General features: G+C 40.6%; 1 protein-coding gene across 2 annotated transcripts in view; it reads right to left on the bottom strand.

Annotated features, from left to right (window-relative positions):
- Nucleotides 1–23025, bottom strand: part of LGR4 (leucine rich repeat containing G protein-coupled receptor 4) — a 78785-nt gene that overhangs the window by 12167 nt on the left and 43593 nt on the right. For both annotated transcript variants that reach the window (XM_065636275.1, XM_065636276.1), the window contains exons 3-11: nt 19269–19340; nt 17617–17688; nt 4991–5206; nt 4239–4310; nt 2822–2890; nt 2161–2232; nt 2003–2074; nt 1253–1321; nt 773–844 (exon numbers count right to left, since the gene is read on the bottom strand). In XM_065636275.1, coding sequence (XP_065492347.1) covers nt 773–844; nt 1253–1321; nt 2003–2074; nt 2161–2232; nt 2822–2890; nt 4239–4310; nt 4991–5206; nt 17617–17688; nt 19269–19340 — 786 coding nt within the window. The remainder of the gene's footprint in view (nt 1–772; nt 845–1252; nt 1322–2002; nt 2075–2160; nt 2233–2821; nt 2891–4238; nt 4311–4990; nt 5207–17616; nt 17689–19268; nt 19341–23025) is intronic.

The raw sequence follows: 23025 nt of genomic DNA, 5'->3' as shown, positions 1-23025 counted from the left end.
CTCCCTAAGCAGACCTAGGAAAGTTCAGATTTTCCTGTGGAACTACGCATAAAAAAAGGAAACTAGAAACATGCAAGCAACCTTCCAATTTCTATTCAAAAGATAAGCTGCCATTTAAAAATAACTCCTACCTTGTCATTCTTTTTCCCAGCTTTTCTTTTATAAAACAGAACATATTCTCCTTCTTTTTTCAGCACTTGCTTTTGTTCCAAATTTTCCCACGTGTATCTTCTGTGAACAAGGCTTTGCCTCTCCCCCATGATGGTTTCATTTTCCAGTTTTTTACATTTATTTTAAACACATCCTTACAGCTTTTTCTGTCTTTGTATTGCTACCCTCTTCCTAACCCTCACCTCCCTTTCACTTGGTTCCTGACGCTCCCTCCTGTGTTCCCAGGCACAGAAAGTCAAAGCACTATAACTAAACTCTTCCTTAACCTTTGAACGTGATGCCTACTGTTATGTTGAAAATGAATAGCAGCAGAGGGAAATTTGAAGATGCAAGGACTGTTCTGCAGCATCGCCTTACATAGATTTTATAAAATAGGAAAGAACTACAGCGCATCCCCATAAAGGGGACCCTGTTTCAGGAATACAAGCTGTTACGTGAACTCTGCCATGAATCTTGATTTGAAGAATCCAGAAACCAGAATCAGATTTCCAGCTTCAACAGAACTACTAGGATAAACAATTCTGAGCAATACGTTTGCTTTAAAGTTTCTTCTAAAATATTTCGACGCAGATGAAAATCAGAGCACAATGTGTGTACTTACAAAGTCCGTAGCACCTTTTGCTCTTGGCATAAATTAACAGGAATACTGTTAATCTTGGTCCCTGTTAGAGTTCTGTGGAAAAAAAATACGTAAATGTTTGCACCGTTGATGACAGACGGCATAACAAGCACATGTAAGAGCAGAACAAGGATGGTGTCTCAGCTATCAGGGTGCGAAATTCACCCACCAAATTTTTGGTTGGTTGGGTTTTTTTGGAAGAGGCCAACCTCTCTGTTTTTCAGTTCCGTGAGAGGAGGGTTAGTATCAACGGCCTTGTCATAGGCTGTTGCCATCTTACCCTTTTAAAAAAAATTAAGAGGCACCCACGTATCACAGTAAGGAAAGCTCTGTCGTTACATTTATTGACAGGAAGAGAACATACATCCAGTTACTGTCCAGATCCACTAATCATATTTCAATCACTTCACAAGAGGTAAACCAAATAAATTATTGGAAATTATTTCTGTAGAAGATACTTACAAACTCTCCAGATTAACAGTTCCTGTCAAATTAGGAAACCACTGCACCATGCTGGCACCCCGAATGACCCTAAAAAAATCCCCACAAAAATTAGCTGTAAACCATTATGCAAATGAATTGTGACATTCAATCCTTCTATCAGGTGGGTATTTTCACTAAGGAGACATTCTAACATCCTTACTGCTTTTATTTAAATTTTACACACTAAGATAATATTTTCACTGCTGCGCAGACTAGTAATTTGCTTAAAAAATTACTCCTCCATTAGCAAACAACTGGAGTTCATCAAGCTGGAAGGAGTTTTATCAATACACGTATGAAAAGGGCATAAACTCTTAGGTAGTTTGCAGTTCAAAGTTAAGTCCCACTCCATTTTACTTCCTCGTCACCCTCAGAACTGATATGTTTCGAGAACAAGCGTGCACGAACCTGCAAAACGTTCTCACAATGTATGTCCTTGTTCAAAAATCACCCAGGACATATTGCAGTTTGTTTAAGTAAGAGCCTGAGCATTTGGCCTGAGGGTATGTGACTTATGCAAGATAATGAAGATCTTAAAAAAAAATAAAGGTTGTAGAGCATATTTACTAGAGCTTCTTGAGAAACTGGATATTCCCAACAATAACAATGGTTATTACAGCTTACTGCAAAAAAATCATAAGGTAAGAGGCAGTCAGGAAATTCAGTTGAGTTCTTAGCCACAACATTTCATATCCATTTATTGTACTATGTAGTTGAGAGGATACTTACAGGGAATGCAGATCTGACAGATTCTGAAATGCTGAGTTCCCCACAAAAGACAAAGGATTATCATACAAGTGTCTGGGAAATAAAAAACACGTTTCAGTCGCTGTTCTTACAGTCACTGTCTGCTAAATACTAAAAATAGACGCATGAAAATTACTTACATCGTTCTTAGAAGGGGGTTTCCTGCAAATGCACCATCAGGAATTATGGAAATGTAGTTACTGTGAAATCCCCTAAAGATATTAGCAAAGAAAAAAAATCAGCATTTAAAAACATACCGCCAGTAGATTCAACCAATAGTCATTTTCTTCACACCTACTCAATTCCCAATCCTGCCAAAAATAGGATTGTAGTCAAATAGGAGTAAATCAAACTGTAGGAATAACCTGGAAGGCATAATTTCTGCCTACTGCACATCAACTAAACTGAAAATATTTCATTAGAAACTGTTTTGTTCAGAACATGATCCTGTGCTTTCTCTCTTCTTCCTCCCTTCTTAAGGAGAGGACGAGGAAAACATATGATCAGTGAATACTTAATTCTGCTACTAGAGGCCAAAACCAGCTCATGATTAAGATCTATGCTAATGGGTCTCCTGAATAAATTGCTTGCTTATATAACTCCAAAATCATTTTCAATTGGCTCCCTCTCTAGCCGATGATTATATTTTCCTTTAATTATAGTATCACTTGGCATAATTTAATCTGATCTAGGTTGCTGCATAATGAGAAAAGCATTCTTAAATCTGAGAACTTCTTTTCTCTTTTTGTTTATGGAAAGGAGAAAGAAAACTGGTAAAAAGGGAGAGTAAGTGATACTCACAGCTCCTTTAGATTTGGGAGTGCTTTTATGGCTTCAGGGAACTCTACCATGTTGTTATAATTTAAATCCCTAGAAGAAATAAAACAGCAAAATTATGAAATTCTTAATGGTGATTATGAATCGTTAAAATAGCTTTTAACATGATTCAATGAAAGTAAAACGTCCTCAGAACATCTTTAACTAGACCATAGAATAAATTGATTTTTAACTTGGATTTAGTCTTCTGATGTTGTACATGCTTCATAACCAGCTAATAACTTAGGTAAGATATTTATTATAATGTTATCCACAGGATCATTCATACCAAGTCAAATGACATTTCCTTACAGCAAAGTTCAGTATTTTTCAACAATTCACAATTTGTCTTTAACAGAATTTACATGGAAATTAACTAAGACTTCAAAGTTTAAAAATAAAAGTAGGTAAAAGTGACTCTTTACCGGCTTACTAAGAAAACTTTTCTTTCAGGTTTTATAAAAGAAACAGCAAATAAGCCATTAAGCAATGGCAGACTTTGTGGCAAAAGCAGTTATGAACAGAAGCAGAGGGAATCTCATCACATTGAATCAGTTTGTGTCGGGGAGAGGGATCTGTTGGAATCTCAGTTAACCTGTCACCGTTCTGGCAGTGACATCAGGACCGGGTACAGCCTTTTTACTGCAGAAGGGATTCCTTATGAGAAGGAAAAACATTTTGAGAGTCTTACATCAGCTGTGTATATTTACATAGCGCCTAATTGTCTCTTAATTGAGGTTCTACGAGAATGACAAGACAGCTGGAGCAAGCAGCATTCCTGCACTCATCCGAACTCCTCATGTCAACAGAGATTGTCGCTGCCCTGCCCTTGCTCTCCTTAATGTGTTTTATTTACTTAGCATTCTCAGAAGCACCCCAAAAAGCACTGCTGAGGGAGATATCGTTTATTGGACATTCACTGAGTGAGCTGCAGAAAATCGCTCAGGAGCTGCGCCAACGCCCATCCAGTAACAGAGGGGCACTGGAGTCCCTTTGAGAACCCTCCTATCCCAACACAACAGTTTGGGCAGCGTATTTTAAACACACTTAATCCTACGGCAAATCTGAGAAACAAATATTTGTCCCTTATCACCCACAGGGCCACTCAAACACTTGTGATACATCCAGCTGACTCAGTGGAGTGCTACGCAAGGAGACACCAGCTACAACAGGGCTTGGAGCGTCAGAGCCACATCAGCCAGCCTGACATTTCACCTGGGCTAATATTTACCTGCTTTTTAACACAGTTAATTAGTTTTGCTGGAGCACCTCACTGTTACTAGCCCTTAGTTCTGAAACCTGAGCTGGACCTAAGTGTCGGTGCTATGTGTTGGGTAAACTTGATTAAGCTGGGAATGAGACAAACACTGAGCAAGTAATTAACTTTCAGCAGCATACTTACAAGGTTTCAAGGTTGTCTAATCCATCAAAACAGTGTTTTCCTATAGTTTTTATTTTATTATTATGAAGATGTCTAAAAAACAAAAATGAAACAAGTATGAAAACAAGTGAATTATTTAATATAAGTTAACAAATCAGCAGATACTTCTATGGTATCAAGACAGTTGAATAGTTTAGAAAAAACATTGCGTGGGGTGGATAATGCAGAAGTATGTTGTTCATTTCTAGGCAGAAATATTTCATCCTCATATGGGAACATAATAGATTGACCACAGTCAAGACAAACTATTTTAAACCTTTACTCACCATCCAGAACTGTGATAAAAATGTGATTTAAACATCTAAATCCAAGTACATTTTTCTGTTCATCCTTGGAGTTATTTAAGACTACACAGAAACAGGTCTGTGGCAGATAATACTTTCTTCTTTCAATATCTCAAAGCTTTCTGTGACAACCATTGTTTTGCAATATTCACTATATTCACTACTAAAATGAGATGTCGGCAAAATACGTGGCAATGTCATTGCCTATAGTCCATCTGACTTTCTGTTCAGGAGAAAGTCTTCTGTGAACCTTCAGTGGGTTGTCTAAGCACACGCTATATCATCTCATGTTAGTGGTACAAGCTGTTACTAGACTACTGAGCTAAAACACAACAAAATACCATATCTTTGGTGCCATCCTAGAATAATCAGAACTGTATCCAAGGAGAGAATCGAAGTTACCCATGAAATACGGTTACAAATACTCACAGAACAACAAGACTTGAAAGGTTTGTAAACGCATAGTCAGGAATGTGCGTTATTTTGTTGAGAGCCAGCGTCAGCGCCTGCAGAGAGGGGAGGTTGCTGAGCGGGTAGACGGGAACTTCTGTCAAACTGTTGTCATCCAACCAAAGGTGACGCAGCTGCACCAGACCCTCAAAACTGTCCTCTGGTATGGCGGTAATGTGGTTAGCATCTAAACGCCTGCATTAGAACAGCAAGAATTCATGTAGTCAACTCACAAACTAGAGATAAGTAAAAGTAACAAAGTCCTACTACTCTAGTAAAGCTTAAATACGCTTTACTAAAATAATACTGGAAAGCTTGAAGGTTTACTGGATGATGTATTAACACCTTTTCAAGGCAAATGACTAGCCCATAAAATAAAGCTTCATGAAAAACTTATTCTCAGATGTTTTTAATAAAACATTTTAACAAACTTATATGCTTATAACCAGCTTAAAGTGAATTGGTAACTATACAGACACCTCTCCTGTGCAAACACCCCAGCTGCTAATACTCAAGTAAGTCTTTAAAATGGTAGCTTGATGTTGTACCAAAGATTGCAGAGGCATTTATTCATTTGAACTCATTATCCCTATAGCTACATTGTTGATAGCATCATATACTGTTATGTGCTTTGTTTTGTGGTACTGCAATACTCTTAAGTGAGGACTTTACAGAACCGGATTACGAAAAGCAGTTCTCGAGCAAAGTCAGAGTTATGAATTATCCTGGCAAATAAAACACCGCGTCATCAACTAAAACAGGAGAAATATTCTTCGCTCTTGCATCTAATTCTTTCTAACATGCTCCACAAAATAAATAAGGAACAGCACGTTAGCACTGTTGACTATTCTACGTTATTGGATTTGCCATCACACTTTCTCCCCAAATGAACTCTGGTCACAAACATCAGCAGTAGCAACACGTGTGGAAAGCAATTTCGGTATCTTTCGCAAAGAATGGCAAACCGCGTGCAACAGTTAGTTCTGCTACAGTTATCAGCTCACCTAGGCTATGGGGTTTCACTGCTTCTTCAGGTTTCAAAGCATCCAAAAAAAGAAAAAGCACTTCACACCTGGAAACCCAGGAGGCTCAAATGCACGTCCCCAGCTCCGGCTCCAGATGTGGAACCCTCGCGACAGGAGGTGCAGGTGTTCCCGTCAGAGTCTCACCCAAAATCCTGATCCGTGACAACTGACAGACCTGATACCGCGCTCCTTGTCTGATGGCTTTGGCAGCGGCGACAGAAACTCCGTGCAAAATGACCTGTGCTTCTTCCTCATGCAACATGCTCTGAACCCATTTGGTTTTTTTAAAAATTTTCTTACATTAGCAGCACTTGGATAACATCACTAACAAACAGGGCACGCAAACAGCACAGACCGGGACCCGTTCAAGTTTGTTTACGCAATACCACGTAACCAGATGTGTTGGGGATGAAAGTGGAAAACCACCCATATTAAATAAAAGCTTAAGCTTGGAATTACACAGATGGAAGCCCCAGGAATGGGCAGCGGCAACGGAGAGCCCAGGAAGATGCAAAACATTAATAAAGTGCTATTTTGCATAAGGCGATGGGAGAAAAGGTCAGCAGTGATTGCCCATGAGATGAAGCAATTGGACAACACCCTCAGGCACATGGTGTGAATTTTGGGGTTGTCATATGCATGGACAGGAGCTGGACTTGATGATCCTTGTGGGTCCCTTGCAGCTAAGGACATTCGGTGATTCTATGAAAAAAATGGTCTGTAAGAGACCCAAAGCAGCGCAGGGCTGAGAGCACCAGGCAATGTTTGACTGTCCTCTGCCCCAGGGCTTGTCTTCTCCAGGTCAAGACGCGGCTGAACCGTGGTGACTTGGCTGCAAACATGGAAGAAAACACCTTGCGTAACCGCTTTGCAAGGCCAGGTGTCCCAGCCGCGGTCCGTGTGCTGCTGTCTGGGGAGACAAAACACGTACACGCTCCTCCAGCGGCACCCGCGCTCGCTGCAATACCGATCAGCACAGCTTGGGAGATATATTAAGCATTCGCCGCGTTTCTAAATCCGTGATCGGACATGCTCTTGAAAGTCTCGCTGGGTTAGTTTAAGAAGTCATTGCCTCCAGCCATTCATCGCGTCCCCCTCTAGACTGGCTAGATTTGTCTCCAGGCACAGTCAAGACAGCTTAAAAATTAAAGTGCTTCTGGACCCCAACACTTAAAGGACACGCTGAATTCAAAGGGAGAAGACAAGCTTGATCAAGAATAAATGCACTCAACCTATTTCTGTGAGAGTCTTGTTGTGATGTACACGGTTTAAATATTTCAAATTATTAGGAAAAACAGTCAGCAGCTGAATTTCCATGTAATAAACAGTCAAGAAATACATCAAATTAAGCAACAAATACACCAACACAAGTGGGAACTTAAAGAACTGTCTGCAGTCAAAGGCTCTTTCCTAAGATGAGGGAGGTGCCATTAGCTCTAAAGCTACACATCAAAGAGCTAATTCCTATGGCTCATAAATGGCATCCCCTTATCATTTGCCCCATGGTCTGACAGGTGTGTACGCTATTTTGTCTGAATGTTTTCAGGCTGCACGGAGACTGGAACATTTCAGGGAAATTAGATGTCTGATGATAATAAAGAAATAAAAAATAAGGGGAGGGGAGGAAAAAAGCCTACAGCTCTGCTTCAGGAAAAAAAAAAAAATTACCCATCTTTCTTCTCTTTCCTAAATTCACACACCTCCCTGAAGATCAAAAGAATTATTTTCCAGTAGAATAAACATATTCGAGTCTTCAACTAATTTTTTTTTTGTAAAGAGAAGCAGCATCCTTCATGAGGCAGGCCTCAGTCCTTACGACTACTTCTTTATGCCTCTGTTTGTCCTTGCACTGAGCTCCTTGCTAAATTCCATTTACTCAAGGAGACTTCGGAAAACAAAACTCAACAGCAAATCCCCACACCCTGCTCCCTCTTCTCCCACAGTCCCAGCAGAAGAAAGAAGTTCACGGAGAAGATGATGGACCCTTCATCCCTACCTTGCTCTGCCAAGACCTCCATCCCCCAAAGCAGACACGTCAAGTACCCAAGTAACTCTGCATCAGCTCTGGAGCCCTCAGAACAGGACAGACATGGAGAGGGGCCAGAGGAGGCCACCAAGATGATCAGAAGGATGAAACAGCTCTGCTGTGAGGACAGGCTGAGAGTTGAGGTTATTCACCCTGGAGAAGAGAAGGCTCTGAGGAAACCTTATTGCGGTCTTTCAGTGCTTAAAAGGGGCCTGTAAGACGGGGACAGACTTTTTAGTAGGGCCCGTTGTGACAGGACAAGGGGTGATGGTTTTAAACTAAAGGAGGGGAGATTCAGGCTGGATATGGAGACATTTTTTTACAATGGGGGTGGTAAAACACTGGCACAAGTTGCTCACAGAGGTGGTGGATGCCCCATCCCTGGGAACATCCCAGGCCAGGCTGGACGGGGCTCTGAGCAACCTGAGCTGGTGAAGATGTCCCTGCTCATGGCAGGGGTGGCACTGGATGAGCTTTGAAGGTCCCTTCCAACCCAAACCATCCTATGATTTTTAACTGATTGCTCTCCACAGCCACCCAAGTCTGTCGTGTTCATCCTTCTCCTGCTCGCGGCAGTAAAACCGAGGGGGATAAGATGACCAGCACCCACCGTGGTCACTGAGCGGGAGGTTTAAAAGGTGAAAGAGAGCACTTTCCTGGCTCTCTGTCACTTCTTCGCATTTTTAAGATGATGCCAAATGTTTGCAATGTCTGAATAGAGCTGAAAGTAATTAGTGATATTAAATCATACAGCCAAAGCCAAGGAGAAAGACAATACATCACACTGTGATTATTTGTGTCTCCCACTCTCCATTTACGCAGCGTCTTCCTGATCTCTGAAGATCACTGCGCCAGCCCCAGGTTTTCCCAGAGTCCAACAGATACATGAACAAAATAGTTGAAAATAGACAGTTTGCCCAGAGTTTCCATTGAGCTGCATTTACAGTTTTAAAGGGAAAGCCTGTGATTTACAAATATTATAGGAACAAGCGCAGCATCAAATGATCCAAAGCAGGTATTACTACGATTACACACAAAAAAATACTTATTGGTGCTAAATTTTTGCTATTAGTTGTCATATCTCAAGACTTATTTTTAATTACTTTGGCCATTTCTGTCTCATCCACATTTTTTGTGCTCATTCATGCCTCTTAGTGTAAGCTTGATATGCCGCAGTTACTTTTTTTCCCCTCTTCCAAACAGTAAAAGCTTATCCACATCATGTTCAACGCACAAGACACAGCTGAAATACTTCTATTTAACATGAAATGCACATAATGGAGCACTTTGTGAAACAACTGGAAGACCACAACTTTTCTTGAAGATGGCACAGGGAGTATTCACTTGCTCCAATAACTACCAAAGCACAAGTAATACTCTTGGACTGAACCTTTACAAAGACTGTCCTTTTCCATTAAAGTGTTAAAGATAAGACTATGTTCTATAAATTGGAGCTTGCAGCATGTACTTAAATTCCTTAATCTTTCAGAAGCTACTCCAATTCCAGTTTCCCTATAGGCATTGGCTTGTGAGAGACCTTTACGTTTAGTCTATAAATTCAGAGTTCACTTGCAGAGCTGTCATCTTCACCTCTACTACCTGTTAGGTTCCCTCCTCACACAAACTCCAACTGCACAAGAAGAAAGAGCAGGAGGATGGTAGAAACCTGTATATTCAGCAGCCTCTGTATTAATACTTCACATATTGTTAAAACAAGTGAAGAACATAGCAACTTAAAGGTCTTCAAGCAATTAAGTCAGCTGTAAGGAAACTGTAAAACTAATATGAACTCCTACCTCGAATCCAATGAATTAAAGTTCCAAAGTCTAACAGACACACGTATATGGGTTTTTAAATATTTATATAGTAATACAAACACACACCAAATTACCATTCTGACTCCAGCATATTTTCATAAAGCTTTTCACTACAAATCTCAGGCTCAGCCTGCCAGGATTACGCGAGTGTATGGAGAGCAGATACGTGGGAGTTGGCACCACACGGCATCCTGCTTTTTCAATACATTACAGTGTGTGGGGAGGAAAGTCAGGAAAAAACTTTGATAATGTTTTTCATTCCTGGAGCACTGCGAGATTAAAAATAAATAAATAAATAAAATAAAATCACCCAATCTCCTCATTCTTTCCCCAGGATCTCCCAGAAGCCAGCCAAGCCCCCTCCTCCTGGTCTCAGAAGCATCCCTGCACCACACCAAACCTCAGCAGAACCTGCCGTGCCAGACACTTGCACAAAAGCAGGTGTTTGCCAATGAAGTGGGCACAGCAGCACCGTTCCTGGGCACAGCATCTACCTACAGGGTTAAAAAAGCTAAAAAGGAAAAGATACTCGCAGAATCACAGAGTGGTTGGATTTGGAAGGGACCTCTGGAGATCATCCAGTCCAACCCACCTGCTAAAGCAGGTTCACCAGAGCAGATCACAGAGGAAGGTGTCCAGGGGGGTCTGAATGTCTTCAGAGAAGGAGATTCCACAACCTCTCTGGGCAGCCTGTTCCAGGGCTCTGGCACCCTCAGAGTAAAGAAGTTTCTCCTCCTATTCAGATGGAACCTCCTGGGCTTCAGTCTGTGCCCGTTGCCCCTCATCCTATCATTGGGAACCACTGAAAGGAGTCTGGTCCCATCCTCTTGACGCCCACCCTTGAGATTTTTATGAACATTGATGAGATCCCCTCTCAGCTTCTCTTCTCCAGGCTGAACAGACCCAGCTCTCTCGTCTCTCTTCATAAGAAAGGTGCTCCAGACCCCTCATCATTTTTGTAGCCCTCTGCTGGACTCCCTCCAGTAATTCCTTGTCCTTAAACTGGGGAGCCCAGAACTGGACGCAGATGCAGCCTCACCAGGGCAGAGTAGAGGGGAAGGACAACTTCCCTCGACCTCCTGGTCACACTCCTCTTATTGCACACCAAGATACCGTGGCGTTTTGGACTGGCCAGCAGTGCTGCTCAGAGCCAGCACCTTCCAGCCCGCATCCCTGGTGGGTGGCATCGGGGAGGCTGCCAGGACCACACTTGCACGTCTCCTCCTGCTCCCCAGTCCCTCCTGTGCTGCCTCATTTCTTTCCCACCCTCCAAACGACACCAGGTGTCAGGCAGCGATGGTGCCTCCCCACCAGAGCAGGAGCGAAAACCTGCAGCTTAGCGTGATCCCAGCCGCTCCAGAGGGAGCAGCAATGTGACGGGGAAAGCCAAGCACAAAGCTCAGTTGACCACATCATGGTCAACCCTGGCTGTCCTGGGACAAACCACCAGAGCACCGGTGGCCGTGGCTGTAGACCCTCCACGAGAAGCCGGTCGTGCTCCTCACTGCAAAGCCCACCTGCGTATTGTGGATGCGAGATACATCTCGTAAACATCACCTTAGTAATAATATTAATTATGAATGTACTGCCATGCATTTTGTTCACGCTGTTTGCCTGGGAATAGGAGACTGTCACAGATTGGTTTGCAGCTACTGTCCCATCCTGGCTGGCAGCCTTGACAGATCTCATCTGTGACCACGCTCAGCCTTCCAGGCTCCAGTGACTGGGAAATTTTAACAGCCTTATACTAATAGCAAGAGTTTAACACTGATGTTAATAAAATCACTCCTGACTCTTGTGTTAAACCACTTCCGCTCAATGGCAATCATTAAAGAACTTCGCTCTTTAAAGTGCTCCTTCAAAAACCACAAAGAAATCACTCAAATAACAATGGAGTAGATTTTTAGGTTTTGAAGTTGAGTACTGATAACCCTGGTACCTCGGAAATTCTGCTACAATGCAGGGCAATAAACCCACCGTGTTAACAGAGGTACTTTAAAATACTCAGTGCGTTTGCTCACTAAATCAAGCTCTGTACCTTATGTGTCGAAAACACCAATACAAGGATTTGCTTTATTCAGAGACAACATTACAGAAGCTCTCAGAAACTACTGATACATGCCAAAGCTATTTCAACCACCTGTATCCATGTGCCGGCACATCTAGTTCTTCCATTTAAACGTTTAAGATGATAGCAGCCAGAGATCATACAAAGTTTGCTGCAAATTACCCATACAGGATTCATCCATCTTTACCTACATGCTGTGTAACTTCCACCATCCCAGTGAACTTTCTGACCACTCTGTTTCTAAACAATTTCCTCATTTTTATTTAAACATCAGCAATTCCTTAAGCAAGCCCAGACAGTTAAAGAAGAAAAAAGCTACAAAAATCCCAGAGATTCCTGAAGCTCACAAGAAACAGCCATACCTCATTTTCAAGAAAACCAGAACAGCTTCTGAAGGTGAACATGGCACAGAAAAATGAGATTCCTGTCATTTAGCAAGTAAAGTTCACAAAGCAGCATATTTAAACTGCTGCATATTTGAAGATTTTTCAGCATAATCAAACATGCTCAGGAGAGCTCTTATACATTCTTTAAAAACAAAAAATGCAAGGAAGAAAAGGCATATTCAGCATATTTAAGTTTGTATTGTTTTTGCAGATTAAAAAGAAAATGTGTGTGAATTTTTTCCTTTCCCATTCTGGCGCCAATAGTTTCATGCTATAGCTTAACACAGGCTCACTTGAGGGCTGGTCCCCTTTAACACTTTAATAACAGCGAAGCAGGGAACTAACCACCTCTAGAGAAGATGGGATCCATTCAAAGTTAGTTAGCTGATAAACCACGTACCGCTCTGAAAGGCACATACTGCATGTAAGACCATAGAATGCTTCTTAACTTCATCTGGTCGTTGCTCTTAATTAAGATCTTCCAGTCTCACAGGCAGGATTATCCTTGCGGATAGCCCTGGCCTTCAAATACACATAATGCAGAAGCACAAAATTGTCAACAGAAGCCATCAAACGCACTTCAAGAGAAACTAGCAGAGTTACGAGTAGAACTGCGTATTTTTTGATACAAGACAACATTTGCATTGTCCTCTCCACATTTCGACATATTTCAATGTGCTTCAATGGTTTACGTTACTAAAATTGCCACCAACATGAATTACCACTTAAAGCTGTGTGGTTTCATTGTGGTACCAGCAGAATGTTTCTAGATTTTGTTTTGTTGGTGGTGTTATTTGGGGTTTTTTGCTTGGTTTGTGTGGATTTTTTTTTCTTAATAAATACAGGCGTAACTTGATCTGTATAAGGCATCCTTCCTAAAAGAAGAGAAAGCTAGAAATGCAAGGCTGTAGCAGATACGTGCTACAGCACGTATTTTAAATGAGTCCTGACTGCAATGTGCCTCCGTGCCCTGTCACCACCCTTTTACCACACATCCTTATACTGCAAAGCAAGATGCTGCTCTCATTTCTCCCAGTCCCACACCAGCACCCCAGTCTTTCCTGCCTGGGCCAAACCAATTCTCTCTCCCAGAAAACATATTAATAATCACATTCCAGTTCAACATGTTTCTGCCTCAAGCCTGCTCTAGCCACTGAGATAGGACGGCAACTGCAAAACTGGTTATGATCCCGCGCGGATGCTGGGAGTAAACCTGACTCGGGAGCCAGAACCAGTCCTGGGTACCACAGAAAATCACCACTGACCACACACCCGGAGACACTGACCCTGCAGCTCAGGTGAACACCCACGGAAAGAGAAAAGCAGGAGCTATTACCGTCGAATACCAGGCTGGCACGGTCCCGATACCCACAGATCTGGGATTCCGACATAGCAACGTAGCTGCAGCGCTTTGAACCTCAGGGTGTTTCAAAAAGACGGACCCAATTTCAAAGCAGTATATTTCACTACCGCAAGATGTTACTTTACAAAAGCTTTAATGAGTTATCAAGTTTTAGTAACCTTTCTGTAAATGTTTTTTATAAATGTTCTCTCTATCTGCTGCATGGACAACAGAGACAATAGCTGAATTTGTCCCAAACACCTCTCGAAGTCTCTTCTTCCACTGAGGTCACCGCTGTGGTGATTCTGGTTTTGAGCTCATCCAGATTAGTCGCTAATTGTGGCACAAAAACACAGTCTTTGACATATCCCCACACGAAAAAGAGATACAGTGATTTCCAATTGGGTCCATCTTTTTGAAACACCCTGTATTGCTGCTCTAATATTCCCTGCATATGGGCACACGTGCAGGGACAAAACCTTGGTGACTCCTGAACTACAATTACAATAAATAGTCTCTAATACATTAGCATTTATTGACAAGCTTTCAAAAACGACTCATGGATTTGATGGCAAACACCCACTAAAATTAGCAGCGATCGGGTATTTTGAGTTTAAATGGAACACAGTTCTCCGTTTCAAAGCATCTGAAAGTCTTTTTTTGAGTAACGTAGTTCAAGTATTTGTCACACAGTGAGGACTGTAGTAGAATATTCTATGCTATGACTTAAAATTCCTATGTAGCTGGGTGTCTAGGGTGAATTAGAGCAATCCTAGAAGTTGCTGTAGTTTACAGAACCATTTTACAAACCCCCACAAAGCTCAGAACAAGTGGTGCTACCAAAACAAATAGTCATCGCTGTCAAATATGCTTCTTGCATTAAAGCACCTAAAAAAAAGGTACTTTTGGGCTCCACGGACGCCAAAACACCTTCCTGCCTCCGGCTCTCCCTATGGCCCTTGGATCACCAATAAACCTCTCCGACACCATTTCCAGATCTAAGGTACAAAGTGTGCCTCTTCGTTAGATATCACGACATCTCGCACCGAGAACACATCCTGCCAGATAAAACTTCTCTGGGGTGCTTGACAGCAAGTCTCCCCTCACTGAAACTCTTTTCATTTTGCTAAATTTCACTTCCATAAATAAAGACTCTGTTCTAAGTCCCTGGTGGAGGCCAAAGCTGGGAAAATATCCAATGTAAACAGAAAATAAAGAGCTGTTGTTTAGTATTCTGAACCAGGCTGGCTCCTCGCCAGCTGTAATATAAACATTAGAGATCATGAAGCTCCTGTAACCATCTTTATTTCCACACAGGTAGGTTTACTGGGCTGGTTAATACATACATTAATACATAGTGTGGCAACCGCCATCCTACGCAGCCAGAAATTGGAGCACATAAAGAGAAACAGCGTAGTTCTACAGGACCTGCAACCCAAATGATTATCAATATACTCTACAGTTTTATGAGCAAGTAATTTGTGTCTTCACCAAGAAAAAATTCCCCCTAAAGCCTACTCAGAGCAAACTGGGAAACTGCCAAAAGAGTCGGTTAAGAGATGTTTAAACTTGCAGGGTTTGCATGGAGATTATATATCAAGAAGTTAGAAGCAGGTTTTTCTAACATATTCTGCAAAGAGTTATTTGTTTTAGAAGAAAGTCACAGCAGCTCAGGAGCTCTAAATATATATATATATATATATATATATTTTTTATTTTTTTTTTTTTTTTTACACAAATTCCTTTGAGGGGGAAAACCACTTTTTCCTTATTTATTTATTTAGTTTTGGGTTGGGTTTTGTTGTTGTTTTTAAATAAATAAGGCAGCATACTGGCACTTATATCTCCATGTTCAAGCACAAAGCTCAGAGGACCAGTTCTACGTTCCTTCACCAGAAGGTGCTCCCTACATTAGTAGGTGATATGCATACTTACACTGTAATTTTATGAGTGATGCAATAAAACAAAGTTTTCCTGAAATTCATTAAAATGACAGAAATGCATTCTGGTGAAGTAAAGAAATTGCACAGGAAAAATGCTTTATGTTTCCCAGTACACTTATCTTGAAAATACAATTTATTTCCCAATTGCTGCTGATTTTAACAAATTATGGTGATCTTGCAGTGCAGACAGATCCTCCTCAGGAATTCAGAGGGACAAACCTAAACACAATTCACACCAATGGAAGAAAAATAAAATAAAATCAAATAAAATCTTTCTGAGGTTCTGACACCGACAGCTTCCAGACTGGGTTTCGAGCAGTTATTTTGAAAAAAATATCAATCAGGTTTTCCTCAGAAAAAGATGTAACAAGTAGCTTTCTGCTTATTAGCTCAATTTAATCCTTTTTACCTTCCTAAAATTGATAGTTTATCATTTGCTTATGAACATGGAAGCTCCCAGAAAGAGAAGCCTCACCACACTTTAAATTGTTACTATTACATTTTAATTACAGTGATGTTATGTCAAGCAATTATACTGGTTACATTATACAATATTACATAATCATTCCATGATTTTTTCCAACAACTAAAATGTCCTTTTTTTTTTTTTAAATGGCTCTAACCGCTCTCTTTCCAATCATATTAAAATATATAAATTTTTAAAAAGAGAGACACGGTGGCTTAATTCATACATTCATTTTTTTCTCCTTAATTTTGTCCCTTCCCTTCTGCACATAAAATTCTCAAACCAGCAACTGGAGATTTTATATTTTAAACTTTAATTAGAGACTAAACATTACTGTATATAAGTAGAGAACAAAGCACATTCATTGAAACTGAAATGGATGATCTGTAGACAACAAGAGTATTTACTGAAGTAGTTTCTTTTTTGTCATCATAGGAATGCTGAAATCCAGGAAGGAGCTGGTTTATGGTTTGGTTTTTTGTTTGGTTGGGGTTTTTTGTTTGTTTTATTTTTTGTTGGGTTTGGAGGGTTAAAAAACCCCCATAAACGCAATTACTGAAGGGTTATTCACATCACGCAGCCAACCTTGTTCTGCCCCATGCTCCTTACTGTGCTTTTTTCACGTGTTAAAGGCGGGAATATCCGAGCAGGTAGTGACCGGGATCCAAGCCCGGGGAACGCAGAAAGCACCTTGGCAAGAGTTGCGCAAGACTTTGCAAAGATATTTTGCAAAACTGTTTTTTTTCCTCCCCCAACAAACCTATTCCATAATCTGATGCAACACTGAGAGAAACAGGATCTTAGGCCAGAAATCTGAATTTTGGCACAGAGGGAAGAGATAATCTGCCCATTCTCTCTGTAGATAAGCAGAAAGGAGGAAAAAATTTGCAGCCCTTCCCCCCTCCACCTCCTCACCACCGTGATAAGCATCTACCACCTAGAGAGCTGTAACTAACTATTAAGGTCTGATTAAGATGCTTTATAAAACATAATAAGCCATGAGATAGTATAAGCACATACGAAATATCTTATGAGCAACTCGCAATAATGGCTGAGGTGTTCATAACTGTCTATGTGATTTCAACACCTTCCAGTAAAACCAATACAATGCATGTCTCAAGCAATACTCCTTTCCCAGAAACCAATTTCCCTCCTCTGGATACAAAAGACTTGGGCATGATTCATTTTTGCACAACATTTTAAAATTGCTTAAACACCTTAGGACACGCAAGAAGGACGATAAACGTTTAACTCCCCCACCATTGCATTTATACAGCAATCCGGTCGCTGGGTTTGGGTTTTGAAAGAGTTTGGATTTGGGTCACCCCAAAAATGACAATTAAAATTTCTTATGAACTTTACATGGGAAACTTTGCTCCAGTTGAAACTGCAATATCAGGAAGTCCAGGTACATTACTACACATACACGACTATACTTCAAAACTCTACAGAATGAAACAAACAGGTACAAAGTGACTGAAAGTGGAACTTGGAGAACAACACATGAAAAAAAGCAAAGTAAGAAAACTTACAAGGACTGTAAACCGCTTAATCCTCTGATGGCCTCATTAGGTACAGTCTTCAGCTGATTGTTCTGTAGGGTCCTGTAAAATCCACTGTGTTAGTAAAGTAGAATTTGACAATAATCTTTATCAACAGTAGAGGTGATAGAAGAGCCCATGGTCCCACTATGGTTTCACAGATTTCTGGTGTACATAAAAGCTTTCAGAATTATTAAGTCCAGATACCCAAAGGCAAAGGTGAAACAAGAAAATGGTCTGTTTCGGTTTTATTTACGACTCATTAATTAACTTCATTAATTTGCAGAGAACAAGCCTCTGACCTAATACACTGAAATTCCCCTGGGAACCCACTGAAGAGGATGAACAACTTCATAGTAACACAAATTTGCTACAATGAATGACATTTTATTATTTTCTTGTGAAATCACACTATGCATGCTCCAAAACACATGAACCTCTCATTTTTCTCAAAGACCCATCAACAAAGAACGCATTAACAATCTGATTTATAAAGTGTGTTCACAACAAAGCACAACTTTAAAGACACAGAATGAAACCAGAGCCAAGCTGAATTAAGTTATACTGAGGTTTTTTTAAAGAACTTCTCTTATGGGACGACATATCATTGCACGATGAGTTATTTTATAATGACAATGCAAATAACTGAGATTCCACACATTATAAAATATTGTTAGATTTTGGTGCGTAGCGGGTTAAAATGCAATTAGACAAATAAGTTAACTGTTAATTAATATCCAAGTCCCAAATTTTTCAAGAACTGCTGGAATTTCAGGCATCTCCAGTGTTGGGTGTCCCGGCAGAGTTACCTTCAAGAGCCTTGACACTGTCTTCAATTTAAAAAGCATCATTAAGCAGTATTGCAGGTGGGCAGTTTCCTAATCCATACCCTGTTTATGACTGTTTCTTTACAACCTCAGGGTCCTTTTCAATTATTTTTTTTAAATTATCTGTTTAATTAACTGTTTAATTGACTATCTATTACCCTACTAGTCACTGGAAATATTTAAGTCAGCATAAATGCCACAATTTCTGGATACAGATTTTTTTAAATCTCAAACAGCAGCAAGCTCTTTTTGTCCTTAACTATGGGAAAATAGTGGAAATTAATAATTCTTATCTCGGAAAGGGAAAAAAGATATGGGAAACAGGGCATACAACTCTAACCTTTTTTTAATTAAAACTTTTTTCCTAATAATAAGTCATTTTCACCTAAAGCAGCGTCGACCTATGGAAATTATTTCTGTTACCCATAGGGGATGACTCCAAGGTCAAAGAGTGTTTTACATTTAAGTACCTGGCGTGTCAGGGTACCCGATGCAGTAAACTCAGAGGGTGGAGGATAACAAATATTTACACGTCCTTTTTAGGATTTTTTTCCTTCTTAGGATTCTTCTGCTACAATATATACATCAGAAACGAGTAAGCATTCTAATTAAATGCCGTAATTACGGTTTAGTCAAGTTCACCACTGCTCATCATCACCACTTAGAGCAAGCCTTGACTAAAAAAAAAAAAGTAGGAGCACTATAATTGAGAGGGGACTCAAAAAAAAAATTTCCTCCAGCCTCCCAGTAGACAGGCTGGCTGTGCACTAAGCAAGCAAACAGCGAGCTATGAAGCTCTAAAAACCAATTACTTACAGAACTTTGAGTTCTTTCAACCCAGACAAGGCCTTCGGATGGATAAAAGAGAGGTCATTGCCAGCCAGTCGCCTGGAAAAAAATTGCAATAATAATTTCAGTCACAAAATACAGTACTTCTACAACCACCTAACAAGGAAAAATCATCGATATATGAAAACTTGCAAGCAATTATGCATTTTGCATTCAATTATGCCATATTCATTATCCTCCAAGTTTGCAACAGTTATTTCAGTCATTGCACACTTTTAACTACAAGAATGCATTACGCAGCCTCATGGATATATTTTTGCAAACAAGCTGGGGAAAAAAAAAAAAAAACACCAACAAAAAAACCCCCAAAACAACAACCACCACCAAAAACAAAAACCCAAACAAAAAGAAAAAACAAAACAAAACCCAAGCAAACCACCAAAACCCAAACAAACCACCACCACACCACCAAAACCCACCAAAACCAAAACACACCCCAGAGTGATAAAGAATCTTACGGTACAAGTGCATTTACTAACTATCGACATGACCCTCCGGCTTTCAGCATCGTTCTGCTGAAACACATGCTCTGGTACCCATGTGGTTTTAATCTATGCAGCAGTTTCTAAAGAAACTATGCAGTTCTGTAAAAAATAGCTAGATGCTCGTGTGAAGAATCCCAAATGTGAAGACGATATTCACAAGCAGGTGTATGTTCACGGTGCTGACAACTAACAGGATGCCTGCTGACATTATAGAAACGTCACCTTTCATCTTTTCGGTCAGCTATTTTTCAGGAAATAAAACTGGTTTGGGATGGAGAAAAGGAGCGGGATCCTCGGCTGTATTCGCTCCCTCGCAAGATGTGGTTTCAGTTTCAAGCTCGGACTGTCAGACACTAACACAAATTGTTAAAACCACCATGATATTAAAAGTAATAAATACAGGAGATGCTGAAAAACACAAAGCAGGAAAGCAGAAAGAGCAGCCAAAACAGCTGCTTTCAAACAGCTCATTCCACCCCCTTCTCCTGCTCCTTTTTTCCTTCAACCTTTTCACCTCTATCCTGCCCAGCAGACCCTGTGTGGTCCAACCTTTGCTGAGCTGCTAATAGTTGTGACACGAGGTATTTTATTAAGGGTAAAAGACAATAATGCAGAACACCTGGTAATCGAGAGCTGCCAACAGATGCCATCATTTTAGCCAAAGTATTTGCTTTCAGACTTGTTTTCATAGCCAAGAGAAGCAAAAGCAACGCTAGGGAAGGTTGTACAATGAAATCAGCTGCTGGAAATACTGTGTACAACGCAGTAAGTGTTAATAATAAACAGTCAATGTGTTTGGGCAAAGGTCACAGATTATCAAACCCACCTCTGCTGTTACAGGGCACTGTGAAGCAAGTAGCCACACTAAGGGGAAAATACTATTTCAAATAGGCAAATGAAGGAAACAAGAGCGTCACCTAAAATATCAGCCTGTCAGAACATAGCAATATTATTACTTTTTTATCTTGGTCTCTGTTTCTAACTACATAAAAGAGATTACCCAAAGCATCTGATGCCTACATAAATCTGCTTGCAAAAGAATTAATGACTTAATAAAATGCTGCCTGATAGAGAGCATGCGAGTTATGTTTATCAAAACCATTTGTCAAAGGTAGATGGTTTGATTTATAAACCAAAGGAGAAGATGTGTATAACCAAACAGCTCTGAAACTAGAAATAAAATAAAGAGAATCAATGTATACTTACTTCTTGAAATCTCCTGTCTACAAACAACCCTGGGATTTTGGAGCTCTCACATGATTTTTCAAATACTCAATTTCTAACATCAATTAAAAATTCTAGATGGCAACTAAACACCCTCCTCCGCCCCCAATTCATTTTGTCATCAGTAGCTGCCCAAATCAACTACATTAACTTTATCTGGGGGGATGTGGAGGGAGATCTGCAATATTTCGCAGCTTTCTTTTTAACAATTTCCCCAAGTTCACCGTAAATAGAAATACCAATGAAACATGCTGGGTCTCTACACCAGAGAGCTAGTGACCTGCAAAACACATGCCTGTTCTAAAGAAGCGTTTGAAACATCACAATCGAAAACCTTAAATCAAGTAAAATTTCAACTGAGGCTCCAGCACCTCATGATTTTGGCACTCAAACACTACGAGGCGATGTTGATTCCCTACCACGTGCACCAAAAAGCGGCGGCTCTGCCGAGATAATCGGGCTGGTGCGCGGCATCTGCTCTAACTTCTCCCTCCACTCAAAGAGCCCGGGGTTTACGGTTTGTTTTAAAAAAGCTAAACTAAATCCAGTTGAACAGCCTTCCCCAGCCTCGCTGAGTCTCACCAACACAACTGCAGAGCACTGGAAACGAAATACAGCCGAATAGCGCTTGAATAGCGAGACTTCACCTACCTCAAGGCAACTCCTGTTTATTCAGCCTTTTTGCAACCAACAGAAAAAAACCAATAATAATAATAATAATAAAACCAACAATAATAAAACCAACAACCTGCAATCCATGACATTTCCGTTTCTCCTCCATCTGGCATCCTTCCAGGAAACAGGATACAACTGGCCAAGTGTGCAAAGGCTTTGCTAAGAATCAGTTTGCCAAACGGACATTTATCATTCGCGTCCTGGCCCCGGGGAGCGCGGCTGCTTGTTCAGGAGGTTTTCTCTGCAACTCTCCAGCATCTCACGCACCGCTCCTGACACGCTTCCCTCTGCTGCAGCTGGACGGCAAGATTTCTGTTTACCTAACCAGGCTCATTTTAAAGAGAAATGAAAAACTAATAGCGTATAATACAGCGCACGTACAATGTGTGAATTAAGACGCCACTGAAATCACCCAGTTGGGTTTTCCACGTATCTCCTTCCAGCACGTCTCAAAAATAGTTACATTCAGATTTTTATATATAATGTTTAAAACAAATATTTTAAAAGCACCTCTGTTTCTTTCTCTCTCACACACATGGCAAATAGGCTAAGGAAAACAACAGCTTTACCAAAACCCAGACTCCAGCACAACATAAAGGTCCTTGTGGAAACTTGCTTGGGACCAACCCTGGAAACTTCCCCACAGTGAGACAACTCCAAACTGTGATGAAGCAGCACCTGAAGACAGCCCTACAGTTACACTAATCGAGAGCCGAGTACCCATCCTTCCCTTCATTTTGAGTTGAAAATCTCAGAAACCTGGTCTGAAAGTCCATCTGTAGTTATCGAGTCAAGGCGCAATACCATTACTTTGAGCTCTTTTTCTAAAAGGCAGAGGACTGTAAAACAGATTCACCCACAAAGACTTAATTTAATAAACGACTGTAAAGTGCCCCGTTATGCTATAGGCCACAAAAACTTAATTCGCTGCCTTTCAAATGAGCATCACACCAACCAAGACTTTTCCTGCTAATTCCATCGCTGTTCCCCTTGTTTGGAAACTCTGCCCAGGACTGCAAATCTGCAAATATCCTGAATTAACCCAGCCGAGTTACACCTCGGAGGCTTCTGCAGCATCACCGCTGTAATGTGTGACCACACTAGTATCTTCTTCTAGGTTGGCAATCTCCTTGTAATTGCTTAGTTTTGAAAGTTATAACTCTCTATTTCTATTTTAAAAAAATGTTTCAATGGGACACCACTTCTGCAACTCCAGACAAATTCAAATAGACAAAATCAATTTCAGCATAGCAGGTTAACAGAGCAGGGCATACAGATGACAAAATCCTTCTGCTATCCTGTCATATTGGTAAGTGAGCAACACTCTCTAATCATTATTT

Source organism: Caloenas nicobarica, chromosome 5, assembly GCF_036013445.1.
Source record: "Caloenas nicobarica isolate bCalNic1 chromosome 5, bCalNic1.hap1, whole genome shotgun sequence".
Lineage (NCBI taxonomy): Eukaryota > Metazoa > Chordata > Aves > Columbiformes > Columbidae > Caloenas > Caloenas nicobarica.
The sequence above is the reverse complement of the archived record's forward strand: the minus strand, read 5'-3'. Positions and strand labels throughout refer to the sequence as shown.